Source organism: Globicephala melas, chromosome 5 (assembly GCF_963455315.2).
Source record: "Globicephala melas chromosome 5, mGloMel1.2, whole genome shotgun sequence".
NCBI classification, from domain to species: Eukaryota; Metazoa; Chordata; class Mammalia; order Artiodactyla; family Delphinidae; genus Globicephala; species Globicephala melas.
Window position 1 is genome coordinate 119200707 of NC_083318.1, and position 14622 is coordinate 119215328.

Genomic DNA, 14622 nt, shown 5'->3' on the forward strand with positions numbered 1-14622 from the left:
GTGGTCAGAGGGACCTTGAAATGGTTGCTATGAGATGCCAAATTCCGCTCAAAGAAAGAATTAGTCATAACAGCGGGCTTCTTGACTACGCTTAGGGCAAAGCAGCAGGAGAAAGAGTAGGGGAAGAGGCAGCGTTTCTGTTACTCATGAGGCCATAAGATCTTCAAGGGAGGCTGAAGGGACTCAACGCTTTGGTGCAGAAGAGCCAGAAAAGAAAGTGCATTCCCTCTTGGGGATTTGCAGAGCTCAAGGGAGCCTTCCCTGAAAAAGAGAATAGGTAGCCGAGTAGGCTTTGGAATAAACTGGTTATCCCAGGGGCTCCTGCCCTAACTACCTTAGATAAAGTCGAAATGGCTTCATCAGCCACGAATCTTCTCTGATCTGGCCAAGTTCATCGTAAACCTTCGAACCTAAGGGAAGAACTGGGCTAGTGCCCTGGAATATCCAAGAAGAAATTCAGAGAAGGGAGTAGGACCATTCCCATCCACCCTTCAGAGAGAACCCAGGACAACTATACTGTGACCTTAAAGGTATTTTATGGCTCCAAATCCCCCACCCCACCCTAATATTGGCTATTATTTTTTAACCCCTCTCTGTTCTGCCATGAGTAATCAAACAAAACACATCTAACAAGGAAATTGGATTTGGATACTTATAAACAGCAACTTAAGAGAAATATTTGGAAATGGTGTCCAGCTTTATTCCCAGGACAAGAGGCGTCCAGATGCAGAAAAGGAAGGAGAGAGCAGTACCTCGAAAGAAAATCAAATCTGTGAAAACTATGTGAACGAACATAGAACCAGAAGTGACCCAAGAATCTAGCCCGCTGGAAATCCAACACTCCCCAACAAAGTCTCAGAACATGAAAGACAAAGTGAGAAGATGCAGAATTTCCTCCTGTGATCATTTGTATGAATAGTATGGTATCTCCCAAACTCCAAACATTAATATATTACTGTCAGAAATTTAGCTTCTCCATATACCTCTTATTATTTTTCTATGAATCAACTTCTTTTTGACTAGGACAAATTCGGAAAAATGAAATTGTTCCCACTTGCGGTAGTGATGTAAAAGTGTAACTTTCTAAATAAAAGATAAGTATAAAAATAAATGCCATGAAAACAGAAAGTTGTCAGATTCTTATTAGATGCTATTGATTGCTGGAGACTCTGAGCATGAGACCCTTCCTCTGCTGAATGGGGGGAAATGGGTGTCCAGATGGTGTCGAGAACACATCCCAAGGACTTCCTGCTAAACATGGCAGATTGAACCCGTGTTTGTTTCTTCTCCCTCCTGAAACCTCACTAAAATGCCAGTAAAGGAATAAAAAATAGATAGAAAGTCTTCAAGAACAGAGAGAACGGGAGCAGACACAGCAGTGGAAGAGAGATGGTAGCAAATTTCTGACGGAAAACCAGCACAAGGGGAACCATAGCTGAGCTGGCAGAGTGCGGAAAGCTGAAGCTACGTGCCTGTAGGAGGAAGAAGCAGTGAAGACTGAGACAAGGAATTCCCCGGCAGCACAGTGGCTAGCACTCCGCACTGTCACTGGCGAGGGCCCGGGTTCAGTCCCTTGTGGGGGAACTTATATCCCACAAGCCACGCGGCACGGCAAATAAAAAAAAAGACTGAGACAATCCTTATCCCAGAACCCAAGAGGCTCAGCCACTGGGGCCCAGGTCCCTTGGAGGCCAAAGGCTGAAACAGAAGAACTAGTTGAAAGACTGTAGAAGGAGGCCTTTGGCTCTGCTCCACCTCTGAGCCCCACCCTACTCCTCCATCAGAGGAGATGGGAGGATTATTGTCCGGAGAAACTGAACCAGAGAATCTCTGGGGGCTCCAAGAACAATGGAGCGTGAGGGTAAAATTCTGTACTGATCATAGTGCGAATTCACATACTGCAGAGTGGAAGAAGCTTCCTTCCTTCACCCACCACACTGTCAGACTACTAGAAGGCAGGCCTAATATACCCACCCTCCTCCCTCACCCTTCACTCCCTCCTCCCTCACAGGGGAGTTAAGGGTTTTTTTCCTAGAGGAAGTTAACGGTCCCATAAAGATGACCTACAGATGCCATCATCTGGGGTCCCCCCAGAAGAAGGCTGCCTCCTGATCCATCACCCTTCAGTGAAGCTGCCTTCTCAGTAAGCCCCATCTCTGCACACAGAGCCCCCAGTTCTCTCCCTAGTGCCTCTTTCTTAAATTGCACAGATAGCCAATCAAGAATGACCTGACATTTGAGTAAAGCCTCTAGGGTCTCTTTTGCTCTGATCTCTTTGCTGGACCCTTGTTTTCTTGGCCTCATCACGCTGGAGGGCTCTAGGTTCAGTCCTTGGTCCTCTCCTCTTTTTGACCTATACCCACGCCCTTAAAGATGTCATCCAGTGTCCTGGCTTTAAATGGTTTTCATGTGCCAATGACTCCTGAATTTATATTTCCAGTTCAGATCTCCCTGCTAAAATGCAGACTGGTATATCCAACTGTCTACTCTCTATCTCTGCTTGGATGTGTAAGCAACAATGTATTAGCCAGTTTATGATGTACTAACAAACGATCCAAATAGCTTAGTAGAGCACAGTGTCTAGAGCCTCTCCTTAGCTGTAGCGTTAAGTCCCATCTCCTGGTCTTCCCCCCAAAACTGCTCTTCCTGCAGCCCTCTCTGACTCAGTTAATCACAATTCCATCCTTCAGGATGCTCAGGCCAAAAATCTGAAAGCGGTTCCTGACTCTTCTCACAGTTCATATTTGTTGAAATCCTATTGGCTCTACCCTCAAAATATATACAGAATCTGCCGTATCTCATACGTCATCTGCTATCTTCCTGGTTCAAGTCACCATCATCCCTCACCCGAATTTTTGCAGTAGCTTCCTAACTGAATTTTCTGCTTCTACCAATGCGCCCAGTCTATTCTCTGCAAAACAGACAAAGTAATCCTTTTAAAATACAAGATCGTGTTACTCCTCTGCTTAAAACCCTGTAACGACTTTCCATTTCACTTAGAGAAAAAGCCAAAGTCCTTACAATGGCCTTCAAGGCCCTGCCTGGTCTGGTCATCCATTACCTTTCTGACTTTCCCTCCTACCACTCTCTGCCAGCTTCCTCTCTCAGCTACACTAACTTCTTTGCTAACCCACCAGTCACATTTCCACTTAAAGTCCTTGCATTGGCTACTTCCTCTATCTCAAAAGCATCTTCCCTACATGGCCACATGGCTAATTCCTTCACCTGCTTCAAGTCTTTGTTCAAGTGCCACCTTCACAGTGGGGACTACACTGACCACTCTGTTTAAACTGCAACCCACTCTAGCTCACCCCCCAGCAGCCCTCCCCCACGTCCCTATGTAATGCTGTCGTTTTTGTTGTATAGCTTAACACCACCCTCTTACACAATATCTTATTTTCTTATGGTATTATCTGCTTATTGTGTATCTTCTGTCTTCCTTGGCTACAAGATAAACTTCAAGAGGGCAAGGATCCTTGTTGGAGTTGTTCACTACTATCTCCCAACAGTGCCTAATACATAGAGGTGCTCAAAAAACACTTAACAGGTGAATAACAAATAAAAATTAAAGGCAAAGGCCAAAATAGAAAAGTAAGAAGGAACTTGGAAGAAACAGAAATGATAAAGGAAGATTTTTTTTAAAAAATCATTAAAATCCTCAGAAGAGAATAAACTGCATCTATGAGACAAGAAAGGAATGATATAACAGCAGCAGCAACAAGAAGAACTAAAGAACAATCAAAGGATAAAAATTAATTCTTAGGAATTAAATTCATATTTGAATTTTTTAAAAAATCAGTAAAAAGTTGGAAGTTCAAGAAATTCCCTGAAAGAACAAAAGTCCAAGAAGATGAAAAACTCAAGATGAAAGAAAACTAAAGATCAGTCCAGGAGGTCAACTTACGACTAATATATATTTTAAGAATGAGGGACAGGGCTTCCCTGGTGGCACAGTGGTTAAGGATCTGCCTGCCAGTGCAGGGGAAACGGGTTTGAGCCCTGGTCCGGGAAGATCCCACATGCCACAGAGCAACAAAGCCCGTGTGCCACAACTACTGAGCCTGCACTCTAGAGCCCGTGAGCCACAACTACTGAGCCTGCATGCTGCAGCTACTGAAGCCCACACATCTAGGGCCTGTGCTCCGCAACAAGAGAAGCCACCGCAATGAGAAGCCCGCGCACCGCAATGAACAGTAGCCCTCACTCACTGCAACTAGAGAAAGCCCGTGCGCAGCAATGAAGAGCCAACACAGCCAAAAATAAATAAATAAATGAATCTATTTTTTAAAAAAAGAATGAGGGACTTCCCTGGTGGTCCAGTTGTTAAGACTCCCACTCCCAGTGCAGCGGGCCCTGGTTCGATCCCTGGTCAGGGAACTAGATCCCATATGCATGCTGCAACTAAGAGTTCGAATGCCACAACTAAGGAGCCTGAATGCCACAACTAAGGAGCTGGCGAGCTGCAACTAAGTAGCCCACCTGCCGCAACTAAGACCCAGCACAACCAAATAAATAAGTAAATAAATATTTTTAAATAAATAAATAAAATAAAATAAATAAAAGATCCTACAGGCCACAACGAAGATCCCACGTGATGCAACTAAGATCCGGTGCAGCCAAATAAATAAATAAATATTTTTTAAAAGAATAAAAGAACAGAGAAAATAAGAAGACAAAATTTAGGGGTAAACAATATTTTAAAATATTCTAGAACAAAAGGGTATGAGTTTTCAGGCTGTGAAAAAAACTCCTCTAGGGTTCAGCATAGTGAAGAAAAATGCCTCTGAGCCAGCACAGCACTGTAACACCTCAGGCTGGGGATCAGGGGAAGACCCTAAAGCTTCTACAGTTTCCAAACAAAGCATCAGAACAGCACAGAACACCTCAACAATAGCAGTGGAAATTAGATAATAATGAAAACAATGTTTTCGAAATTCTGAGGGTAAGGATTTTAACAGAGAAACAGAGGCATATTCAGAAGTGTCAAGACCTACCATTCCCCTTCTCTCAGGAAGTGTCTGGAGGATGTGCTCCACCAAAACGAGAGAGAAAAACCAATACATAGGATAATATGAAATCCAGGAAACAGGCGATCCAAATCAGTAGGGTATAAGGGAAATTCCTAGGATGATGACAGGAAGTTGTGGGATGACAGCTACGTAACAGATCTAAAGTGCAACCTCCAGATTGGAGAAGAACTATGGAAGACTAAAGCACAAATGACTCCAAGGAAAAACAAGTGGTATGACTAGCTTACTTAATGTATTTAAATGTACTGAGAGGAAATTTTCAGTTCTGCTGAAGATTCAGAGATGAAACTAAGCAAACAAACAAAGAGGCAATTATTAACCCCATGTAAAGCAAAAAACTACACAAGAAGGAAATGTAACCATAGTATACTACTTGATTCAGCTTTGAACATTATTTACTTAATCACAACAACATAAACATTGATTTAACTCAACAAAGTGATATAACTTTTCTGGAAGGATGAAGTGAGGAAAAGAGGAAACAGAGGAGCATGAAATTTTTTCTGCCATAAAAGGAAGTCAATTGATAATGTCTAAAATTTGTGAATCAATAAATAGCAGTGAACACATAGTATTTAGAAATATGGAAATAAATACCAAAAGTAGTAGTCAAAAGGAGGGCCAATGGCTGTCTCTGGGGATGGATTGGGGATAAGGAGAATTACTTGTCGTTATAAGGCTTGTAACCTCACTTTATTTTCAGACTACATACATGTGTTACCCTGCTAAAAATAAATATTTGGGGATGTGGGACATACCAGCACCAAATCAATACTTTCCACTTGATATAACACAAATATTCAAAGACAGTGGAAATGACTTTCTCATCATGTGGTCCAATGTTATCTAAAATCATACCTTGGGGGACTTCCCTGGTGGCACAGTGGTGAAGAATCCGCCTGCCAATGCAGGGGAACACGGGTTTGAGACCTGGCCCAGGAAGATCCCACATGCTGCAGAGCAACTAAGCCCATGTACCACAACCACTGAGCCTGCACTCTAGAGCCCGCAGGCCACAACTACTAAGCCCACGTGCCACAACTACTGAAGCCCTCGCACCTAGAGCTTGTGCTCCACAACAAGAGAAGCCACTGCAATGAGAAGTCCGCACACTGCAAAGAAGAGTAGCCCCTGCTCTCTACAACTAGAGAAAGCCCGCGCACAGCAACAAAGACCAAATGCAACCCAAAATAAATAAATAAACAAAAAATTTTTTTAATTAAAAAAATAAAATAAAATCATACCTTGGGCATAAAGTTTCAGCCAAGTTAGATGAATAAGCTCTAGAGATCTGTTGTGCAACGTTGTACCTCTAGTCAACAGTAATATATTATACCCTCAACATTTTGTTAACAGGGTAGAGCTCAAGTTACACATTCTTACCACATTTTAAAAAATGTTGAAACATGCCTATGCACCTCTTAAAGTTATCTCTTGTACTACCAGTGGTGTTCATCACACTTTCAAGCCTAAGGAAATAGTGTGTGCCATCCTCCTTGGAGCAATTAGATGGACAAGAGACCAATGTTCACAGTTCAAGGGCCATGTCTGACCCAAACTAATTCAAGACATAATAAAAAAAACTAAGTAATTCCATAATCATTAAAGAAATCAAATCTCATAGTTTAATTTTTTTTCACAAGAAAAACATCTGGTCTAGATCATTTTATAGGTGAATTCTAACAACTCTGAAGGAACACACTCTTCCAATCTTATTAAAACTCTGAGAAAATAATTCTCTAATTCATTCTGTGAGGCTAACATAATCTTGATATCAAAATGAGCAAGGACCATACAAAAAAAGAAAAATTATAGTCCAACCTCACTCATGAACAAACATGAAAAATCCCAAACTATTAACAAAAGAACCAAGCAATGTATAAATGGTGATATGTGCAATGTTTTTAAAAGCACCGGGTTTGGGGGATTAAATGTAAAGGGAGCCCTAGCATCTTGCATCAGGCAAATTCGTGGTGTTTATAGTGGAACATTCTGTGTGGATCTGAAAAGGCAAGGAGCACAAGATGTTAAAAAAAAAAAAAAAACTATGAATACACATGAAATAGAAAGCTTTCTCATTATTATAGGTTTCTGATTTTAGGAAATGGGTTATTGGCAGAGGATAACACTGACCTACCTCTGTTTTGAAGTGGAGAGGAAGAAGTAAAGATTTCAGATAGAAAACTGATAGCATAACTATTCCAACATGAGGCTACTGAACTCTCAGGGAGCCCCTTCCAGGCTCTTGGACCAAACTGCCACACTTAGAGACATATAGCAATCCCCCCTAAGATCCCAGCCTTTTCTGTAAATGTATCCTCTGAATTTGTAATATAGGTGGGTAGAAACTCCATGCACTGTCTACTTCAAACCTCAAGGATCATGAGAAGGGTCTTGGCCATGAAGAGTGGTTTGTTATAATGGCATATCTTCTCTGCGTATCTTTCCCCTAATTAGAAATTGTGTGTATGTGGCAGATCCATACCCCTGAAGGGAAAAGCATTACTCACTGTGCATGAAATATTCTCTCAAACTCTGGTGACCCAGAGACTGCTGGGGCTGTGACTTTGTATTTTGATCTCGCCTTTCCTGCCTGCAAAGCGAAATAACCTGCAAGTAAAGAGGAACGAACATTAAACATGTGGCACATCATTATTCATTAGTAAAATGCAAGTTTAAACCACAGTTAGATACACTACATACCTATTAAAATGTCTAAAATTAAAAAGACAGATCATACCAACTAGAAAAGACAGACAGACAAGTGAAGATACAAAATCAACTGGAATTCTCACACACTGCTGGTGGGAATGTAAAATGATACAACTGCTTTGGAAAACCATTTGGAAGGAATTTTTTAGTTAGACATACATTGACCATATGATTCAGTCATTCCACAACTAGAATTTCCCCATGAGAAATTAAGTCATACGTCCATAAAAACACCCTTCCACAAATGTTTACAACAGCTTTATTTGTAATAGCCAAAAATTAGGAACAACTCCCTGATGGTTAAGATTATATGTCAACTAGGCTATCCATGGTGCCCAGTTGTTTGGTCAAACACCAGTCTAGATGTTGCTGTGAAGGTATTTTTTAGAGGTGATTAACATTTCCATCAGTAGACTTTGAGTAAAGCAGATGACCCTCCATATTGTGGGTGGGCCTCACCCAATCAGCTGAAGGCCTTAAGAAAAAAGTTTGAGGTCCCCCAAAGAGGAAGAGATTTTTGCCTCCCTTTGGACCCAAGACTGCAACGTCAATTCTTGTTGGAATTTCCAGTCTTGCAATCCATCCTGCAAATGTCAGACTCACCAGCCCCAACTATTATATGAGCCAATTTCTTAAAATAGATATGTGAGAGTGTGTACGTGTGTGTGTGTGTGTGTGTATCCTATTGGCTCTGTTTCTCTGGAGAACACCGACTAACACAAATGTCTATCAACAGTGAGTGGATAAATAATTTGTGCTTTGTCCATACAACAGGATACTATTCAACAGTAAAAAGGAATGAACTATTAATAAATGAAACAACATGGATGAATCTCAGAATAATTATGCAGAATGAGGTGTGTGCAGATGGTGTCACCTGGAACTTGAGCAGCTGCACGAGGGGTATCGGAGGTCTGACAATGGCCAAGGACAAACTAAGAGGGCAGAAGTCCAGGAATGTATTCCACATAGCCGGCCAAAAAGGCTTTAAGGTTAAAAATAAAGCAAAACCAGTTACCACTAATCTTAAGATAAACATTGTGAATGATGAAAAAGATAACTGAGTGAATAAAGCTTTCGTAGATATACAAAAGGAACTTGCACACTTCTCAAAAGGCCTTTCTCTTGAACCTCTGCAGAAACAGCTGATTCCTCAGCAGTGTCATGAAAACGAACCAGTTAATGTTGATGAAGCTACAAGATGAATGGCTCAGTTGTAATACACTGGTGATGCACTGAATTCCCCCAAAAGACCAATAAATTAAATGTTTTATACAAAAATTTATGCTAAATGAAAGAGGCAAGACCCCCCAAAAAGTATTACTGTATAAGTTTATTTGTATAAAATTCTCAGAAATGCAAGTGAATCTACAGTGACATAAAGTAGATCAGTAGTTGCCTGGAGGTGAGGAAGGACAGGAAGCGGGGGGGGGTCACAAGAAAACTTGGGGATGATGGCTCCTTGCAGGACTCAGCTTCCCTATTATGAAATGATTATGACTTTCTTCTGCATTTGCTGCATGGAAAATACATTAGATTATGAAACCCCAATGCCTGGGATCACCTGCCTCTGATCATCAGTTCTGTGACCCTCTTTCACTTTCAGACCCACACCTCCTCCTCTGTAAATAGTTCTCACCTCCTGTCCTTATCTCCCTCGTTTTACCCCGTAGTTAACTTCTGGGGTCTATTATTTCCCTTCAGATTATTTCTTCCAGTTTCAGTTTCTCAGTTTCTCTCCAACACTGTTCTGGTCTCCCTTATTTTAGTACCTTGATATCCATTTCCTACTTGCTAATGTTTTACAAATAATTTCCTTTTCCACACCAAGTTTACAGCTTCAGTCTCTCACTGTGTGACAGTATTAGGGGCCATGTGTTTCCTCCTGAATCATGGTACTATCTCCCCTCCAACAAGAAGTCAGTAAATACTGAACCTGGTCGAGTAAGCCTCTCACAGCCGGCTACTTTCCTTCCCCTTCATTCCCCTCTGCTGCAAATAAAGTGTTGGTCCTGATTTAGAAGCTACAGCTGAACATCTAAGTGTGGACTGGCCTCTTTCTCGTTCAAACTGTAGTCATATCACTGAAGTCTGGGAGAGTAGAGTGAAGATAAGTGTGGGATTAGGCACTGACGGTTTCCAACCCTGGGCTAAGGCTTTTCAAGGCAGCATAAAGTTGGAGAGGCCAGTGGCTCACGGCCTCAGCTGGAGCCAAAGAGGAGGTCTATCTATGGAGGGGAAAAGTGGGGCTTGGCCACCCTGGACCCTGCTGCTACCACTGCTTCTAACGTGCTCCGCAGCCTCAGAGAACACACCGGGCAAGGCTTCTGCTTTTCACGATAAAATGGAAACGATGAAAGATGTGTGCTCCTAAATTTCTCTATTGGCAACGGCGCCAGAACCTAGAGCTTCAAAATTCAGGCGAATAAGTGAAAGCTTTGCAGGGCTGGCTTTTTCTGGTTGTTCATTGCACCTGGTCGGCATCTGTCTGGAGCGGCAGCAAATGTGAGGAATGAGCTTCAGTAAATGAAGACCCCGCCCACCTCCAGCCCCAGGAAGGAGGACTCAGTTGCATCAGCTCCAGTTCCAAGGAGTCTCAGGTCAGGGGCCTCAGCGGGACACGTGTGCTGGGGAAAGTGAATCAAGACCCCTCATCCTGCCCCCACTCTCAGCCCAGCCACAGCTGGGCTTCTTCACTGCAAGGCTGCCTCTCAATCCACCAGAAGCTTCTCTCTGTGGGGAAGCAGCCAAGGACTGGAAGTGACTGTGCTGAACACCAACGCTGGGCCAGGCACCATGGTGGGCACTTCCTACCCGGTGTCCTGTTTAACCCTCTTTGATGAGGACACTGAAGGACAGATTTTCCCGGCCAAGGGCACCCAGCTTGTAAGTGGCTGGACCAGAAGATACAAGTCTGTTTTCAAGCCTTGAGTTGCTTCTACTATAGCACAGGGCGTCTCACCTCTGTAAACACCAGACTTTCGCTAAAGCAGCGAATTCTGGTTCTTAATGCCAACTCCCTCCCTCTCTCTCTCTTCCCTATCTATCACCAACCACCATTGGCCCCGTCTCCCCTTCCTAACTCAGCTGCCTGAACTTCAGACTGCAATTCACACCATCCCTTGCACCCACCAGCAAACAGAACCTCTCTGTGGGGATGGCAGAGGCTATGACAGCCTGGGGCAACCGTGGAGCTGCCCCTGTGCTCTCTGCAGGGCCAGGACATGGGCACACACGGGGTGGACCGTGCCTACGTGTAGAGGGTCAACACAAGGCGTTTCAGACCCAAGTGCTGCTTTAGTTGGCTATAAGCATCCTGCTTTACTCCAGAAAAGACGGTAAATCAAACCACAAAACATGTGTTTTAAGGTATAATGTTTTCATAAACTCACAAAACAGACTGGCTAGCAAGTCTGCCATTGAGTGTGTGTGCAGACTCTTTATCTATCCTAAACCGTGGTGCCCCGTGCTTGGGCTGAGACGTCCGCTGCTCTGCCCCGTTTCCTGGTACAAGCACACTGGGAAAATAAAGAAATACGTGTTCTTCCTAAGTCGTGCTCACCAGGGCTCAGACCCTTTTTCCCATTTTGCATGTTAAGGAAGCACATGCCTAAGATAATATGAATTGAGCAAAAGTGACCCCAGAGGAGAAGAAGCCTCTATTTAACCAGGAAATCAGGATATTGAATAATCCTAGTGGGAAGGCACTTTAAAATTTAGAATGAATTACTTAATCTGAAGCTCATATTTTTGCAGGAGATTTTTTTTTTAACTTGATAATCATACCTGCCATACCCAGCTTATTTAAGAAACACACAGTAATTAAAAGATCAGGGTTCAAGAAATCACAGCCATGATTTATAAGCAGGTACAGTGTTACCTTTGGAACACTCCAGACTAATATTTATAGCCCACTTCCCCCAGGTTACCTACCGCATTTCTAATGCTCACTCGAACTAGGCTGTGGGTTCTAACTAGAGATGATGCAGAATCTCTGGGCTCAAAGGCCCATGGCATCCCCATTGGAAGAACTAATCCCTGGAATGTTCCAAATCTCTGCCTGTCCGGGGGCACCGATGACCCTGAGCACAGCGTGCTCTGCAAAGCCCACGGACCACCAGCAAGTGAGCAGAAACCCCAAAACGCTCCCTCTCTGACACACACACACACACACACACACACACACACACACACACACACACACACACACACACACACACACACACACACACACACACACACACACACACACACACACACACACACACACACACACACACACACACCGGGACGCTTACTTTGCTGACAGGCAGAGAGGACAGAGAGAGCAGCCATCTTTCATGTGGAAAGTTCTGGTTCACGGGACTATTCGCAGAAATCGAGGGGAAGATAACAAAGGCACTTTCAACTTGGCAAGGCTGACCTTCCTTATAAGGCGAACAGAGCTGAGAAAGGAGAGAGAAAAAAAAAGGGAGGTTCAAGCGGCTGCGTGACCTTTGCCCTGGAACAGGAATCAGAGAGGCAGGCGGGTCCAGGCTGTCTGTCAAAGATCTTCACCTGGATCGGGCACAGCTTCCCCGACCCGCTTCAGATCTCCTCAAGCTCCGACCTGCGGGGTTAGCCCTCCAGCCTCAGCACCTGCGGCTAACCCGTCTCAGCCAGCTCAAAAACAATTCCCTCTCCTTCTCTTCCAAAGTCTGGACTCCTTAGTCCCCTGCCTGGCTCCAAGGCCTTGATGAGACCTTTCCCACCTCCCATGGGAAAAGAGAGGCAATGGAAGATTTTATTTAACCCCACTGAGATTAACATGCTAATTTAAGCCGATTCTAACTTTATTTCCTAGTAAATGGAAGATCTAGGATTTGAACCCATGTCCAGCATATTCCAACAGTGCCCTAAGCCCCCTGCCAGGCTTCCTCCCACTGTCACCCCAACTCTCCCATCATCGTGGTGACCATAATTCTTTTTAGTTGAGATATAATTAACATATAGCATTGTTTTAGTTTCAGATTACAACATAATGACTTGATATATGTATATATTGCAAAATGAGCACCACAATAAGTTTAGGTTAACACCCACCACCTCACATAATTACAGTTTTTTTCTTGTGCTGAGAACTTTTTTGTGTGTGTGGTACGCGGGCCCCTCACTGCTGTGGCCTCTCCCGCTGCGGAGCACAGGCTCCGGATGCACAGGCTCAGCGGCCACGGCTTACGGGCCCAGCCGCTCCGTGGCATGTGGGATCTTCCCGGACCGGGGCACGAACCTGTGTCCCCTGCATTGGCAGGTGGACTCTCAACCACTGTGCCACCAGGGAAGCCCTAGTAAAATGTTTTTAAAAGGTTTATGTTCCCTATATAAACTCAAAAAAACTACAAGAGTTTGTGAGAGTTTAGCTTATTAGTTAATCAGTGTTTGTTACCAAAATTATACTCTGGATAAGGCAAACCAGAGAAAAGTTTGGTAATATAAAAACAACCCCAAACCATGTGAAAGAACTGTTGTTATGAAATGTAAACTCTAAATGTAACTATTTCTGAATAATTTTGGTGATAGATGAAAAGATATATATATAACTATAGACATGTTCTCTCAGACCAGTTGCATCCCCCCCAATTATTCCCTGACTTCACCCTCTGTGTTCTATCCCTGTCCCTCCAAAAAACGACAGCTTGTTGTCCTGGTTTCCACTGGTACTACGGCAAGCCGTCTCTGCTGCCAACAGGCCTGGCCACAGAGAGACAGAAAACACACCACCTGCCCGAGGATGCCCAGAAACCGTCAGTGATCACAATTATCAAGGACCATAATACTCCTGATTGAAAACTAGCCCAGAAAAGGGTTTCCACGTGCCTAGTGTTTATTTCATTCTCTTGCTGGAAGTCCTGACCAATTGAAAACACCTTAACAACGCAGCAAACAAAACTCAGATTAACCAAACTTGAGAAACTATGCCCCAGCCTACATGTTGCAAAAATTCAGGGAATTGCAGCGGTCCTGCAGAACATTTTCTCCCCCTTCAGAAGCTGGAGCACTTTGCTCTGTGACCCTGGGTGTGGAAATCAAGCTACAGAGTGCTAAGGCATTTCCTACATTGGGGAGCCCTTTGCCCTGGGATGGGCAGGGCACAGGGCAGAGGATTACAGGTTACACCAAGCCTCAGGCAGAAACTGACAGCCATCCAACACCAGGAATGTCCCATCCAGGCTCAAAGGCAGAGACAAAAGGGGAGCAGAAAGGAGAGGAAACTAAAGATGAGTCCCCAGGGTAGTGTAGTGAGAAGAGCACAAGCTTTGAGCTAGTGATCTAGGCTCACGTCCCTGTATGGTGTTGGCGAGTCGCTAAACATCCCCTGACCTATTTTCTCAAAGGGAAATAATAGGACCAACCACACAGGGTCCGTCTGATGACAATGAAGTAACACGCGGGATGCAAACAGCACAGAACGGGGCACGTGGCAGGGCGTCCACGAGGTCTCTCTGCCGCCCCCTCCATGCCCTCAGGCCTGGTGGACGCAGAAGAGACAAGATCTATTTGTAGGGAAGGGCCCAGTACAAAGCAGCAATGATCACAGGATGCCGTTATAATTTCCCAGAATGGAAACAGAGCACTTGAATTGCTTCAGAACGGCTCTTGACAGTAATAGGTCTGAACCTGAGTTGTCTTAAGTGTACATAAGGCTTGGGAGAGGATAAAGTAAAGCAGGATCTAGGGACCGGGGAGGGGAATTAGAAATTCTTGTTGACAAGCCCCAGCCCACACAGCCCTACACACACACACACACACACACACACACGTGCACACATACATAAACACACTCATGTACAGATTCACACACATTCCTACACACTCACATTCTCATAAATACGCACACTAA

General features: G+C 43.9%; 2 protein-coding genes across 2 annotated transcripts in view; one reads left to right on the forward strand and one right to left on the reverse strand.

Moving 5' to 3' along the window:
* Positions 1-12149, reverse strand: part of MGST2 (microsomal glutathione S-transferase 2) — a 38840-nt gene extending 26691 nt beyond the window's left edge. The window contains exons 1-2 of the mRNA XM_060299745.1: positions 12041-12149; positions 7541-7640 (exon numbers count right to left, since the gene is read on the reverse strand). Of these exons, the coding sequence (XP_060155728.1) occupies positions 7541-7640; positions 12041-12077 (137 nt within the window). The 5' untranslated portion in view covers positions 12078-12149. The remainder of the gene's footprint in view (positions 1-7540; positions 7641-12040) is intronic.
* LOC115846410 (ribosomal biogenesis factor-like) lies at positions 8650-8947 on the forward strand. The gene is made up of 2 exons (XM_060298813.1): positions 8650-8782; positions 8888-8947. The coding sequence occupies exons 1-2, from the start codon at positions 8663-8665 to the stop codon at positions 8945-8947; spliced, it is 180 nt and encodes a 59-aa protein (XP_060154796.1). The 5' UTR covers positions 8650-8662.
* Positions 12150-14622: the final 2473 nt, after the last annotated feature.

Bases quoted from the DNA above. Each gene is read 5' to 3' on its own strand.
- LOC115846410 (XM_060298813.1), top strand. From the start codon at position 8,663: ATGGCCAAGGACAAACTAAGAGGGCAGAAGTCCAGGAATGTATTCCAC. The intron at 8,783-8,887 runs GTGAATGATGAA...CTGCAGAAACAG, and splicing joins CTAATCTTAAGATAAACATT to CTGATTCCTCAGCAGTGTCA.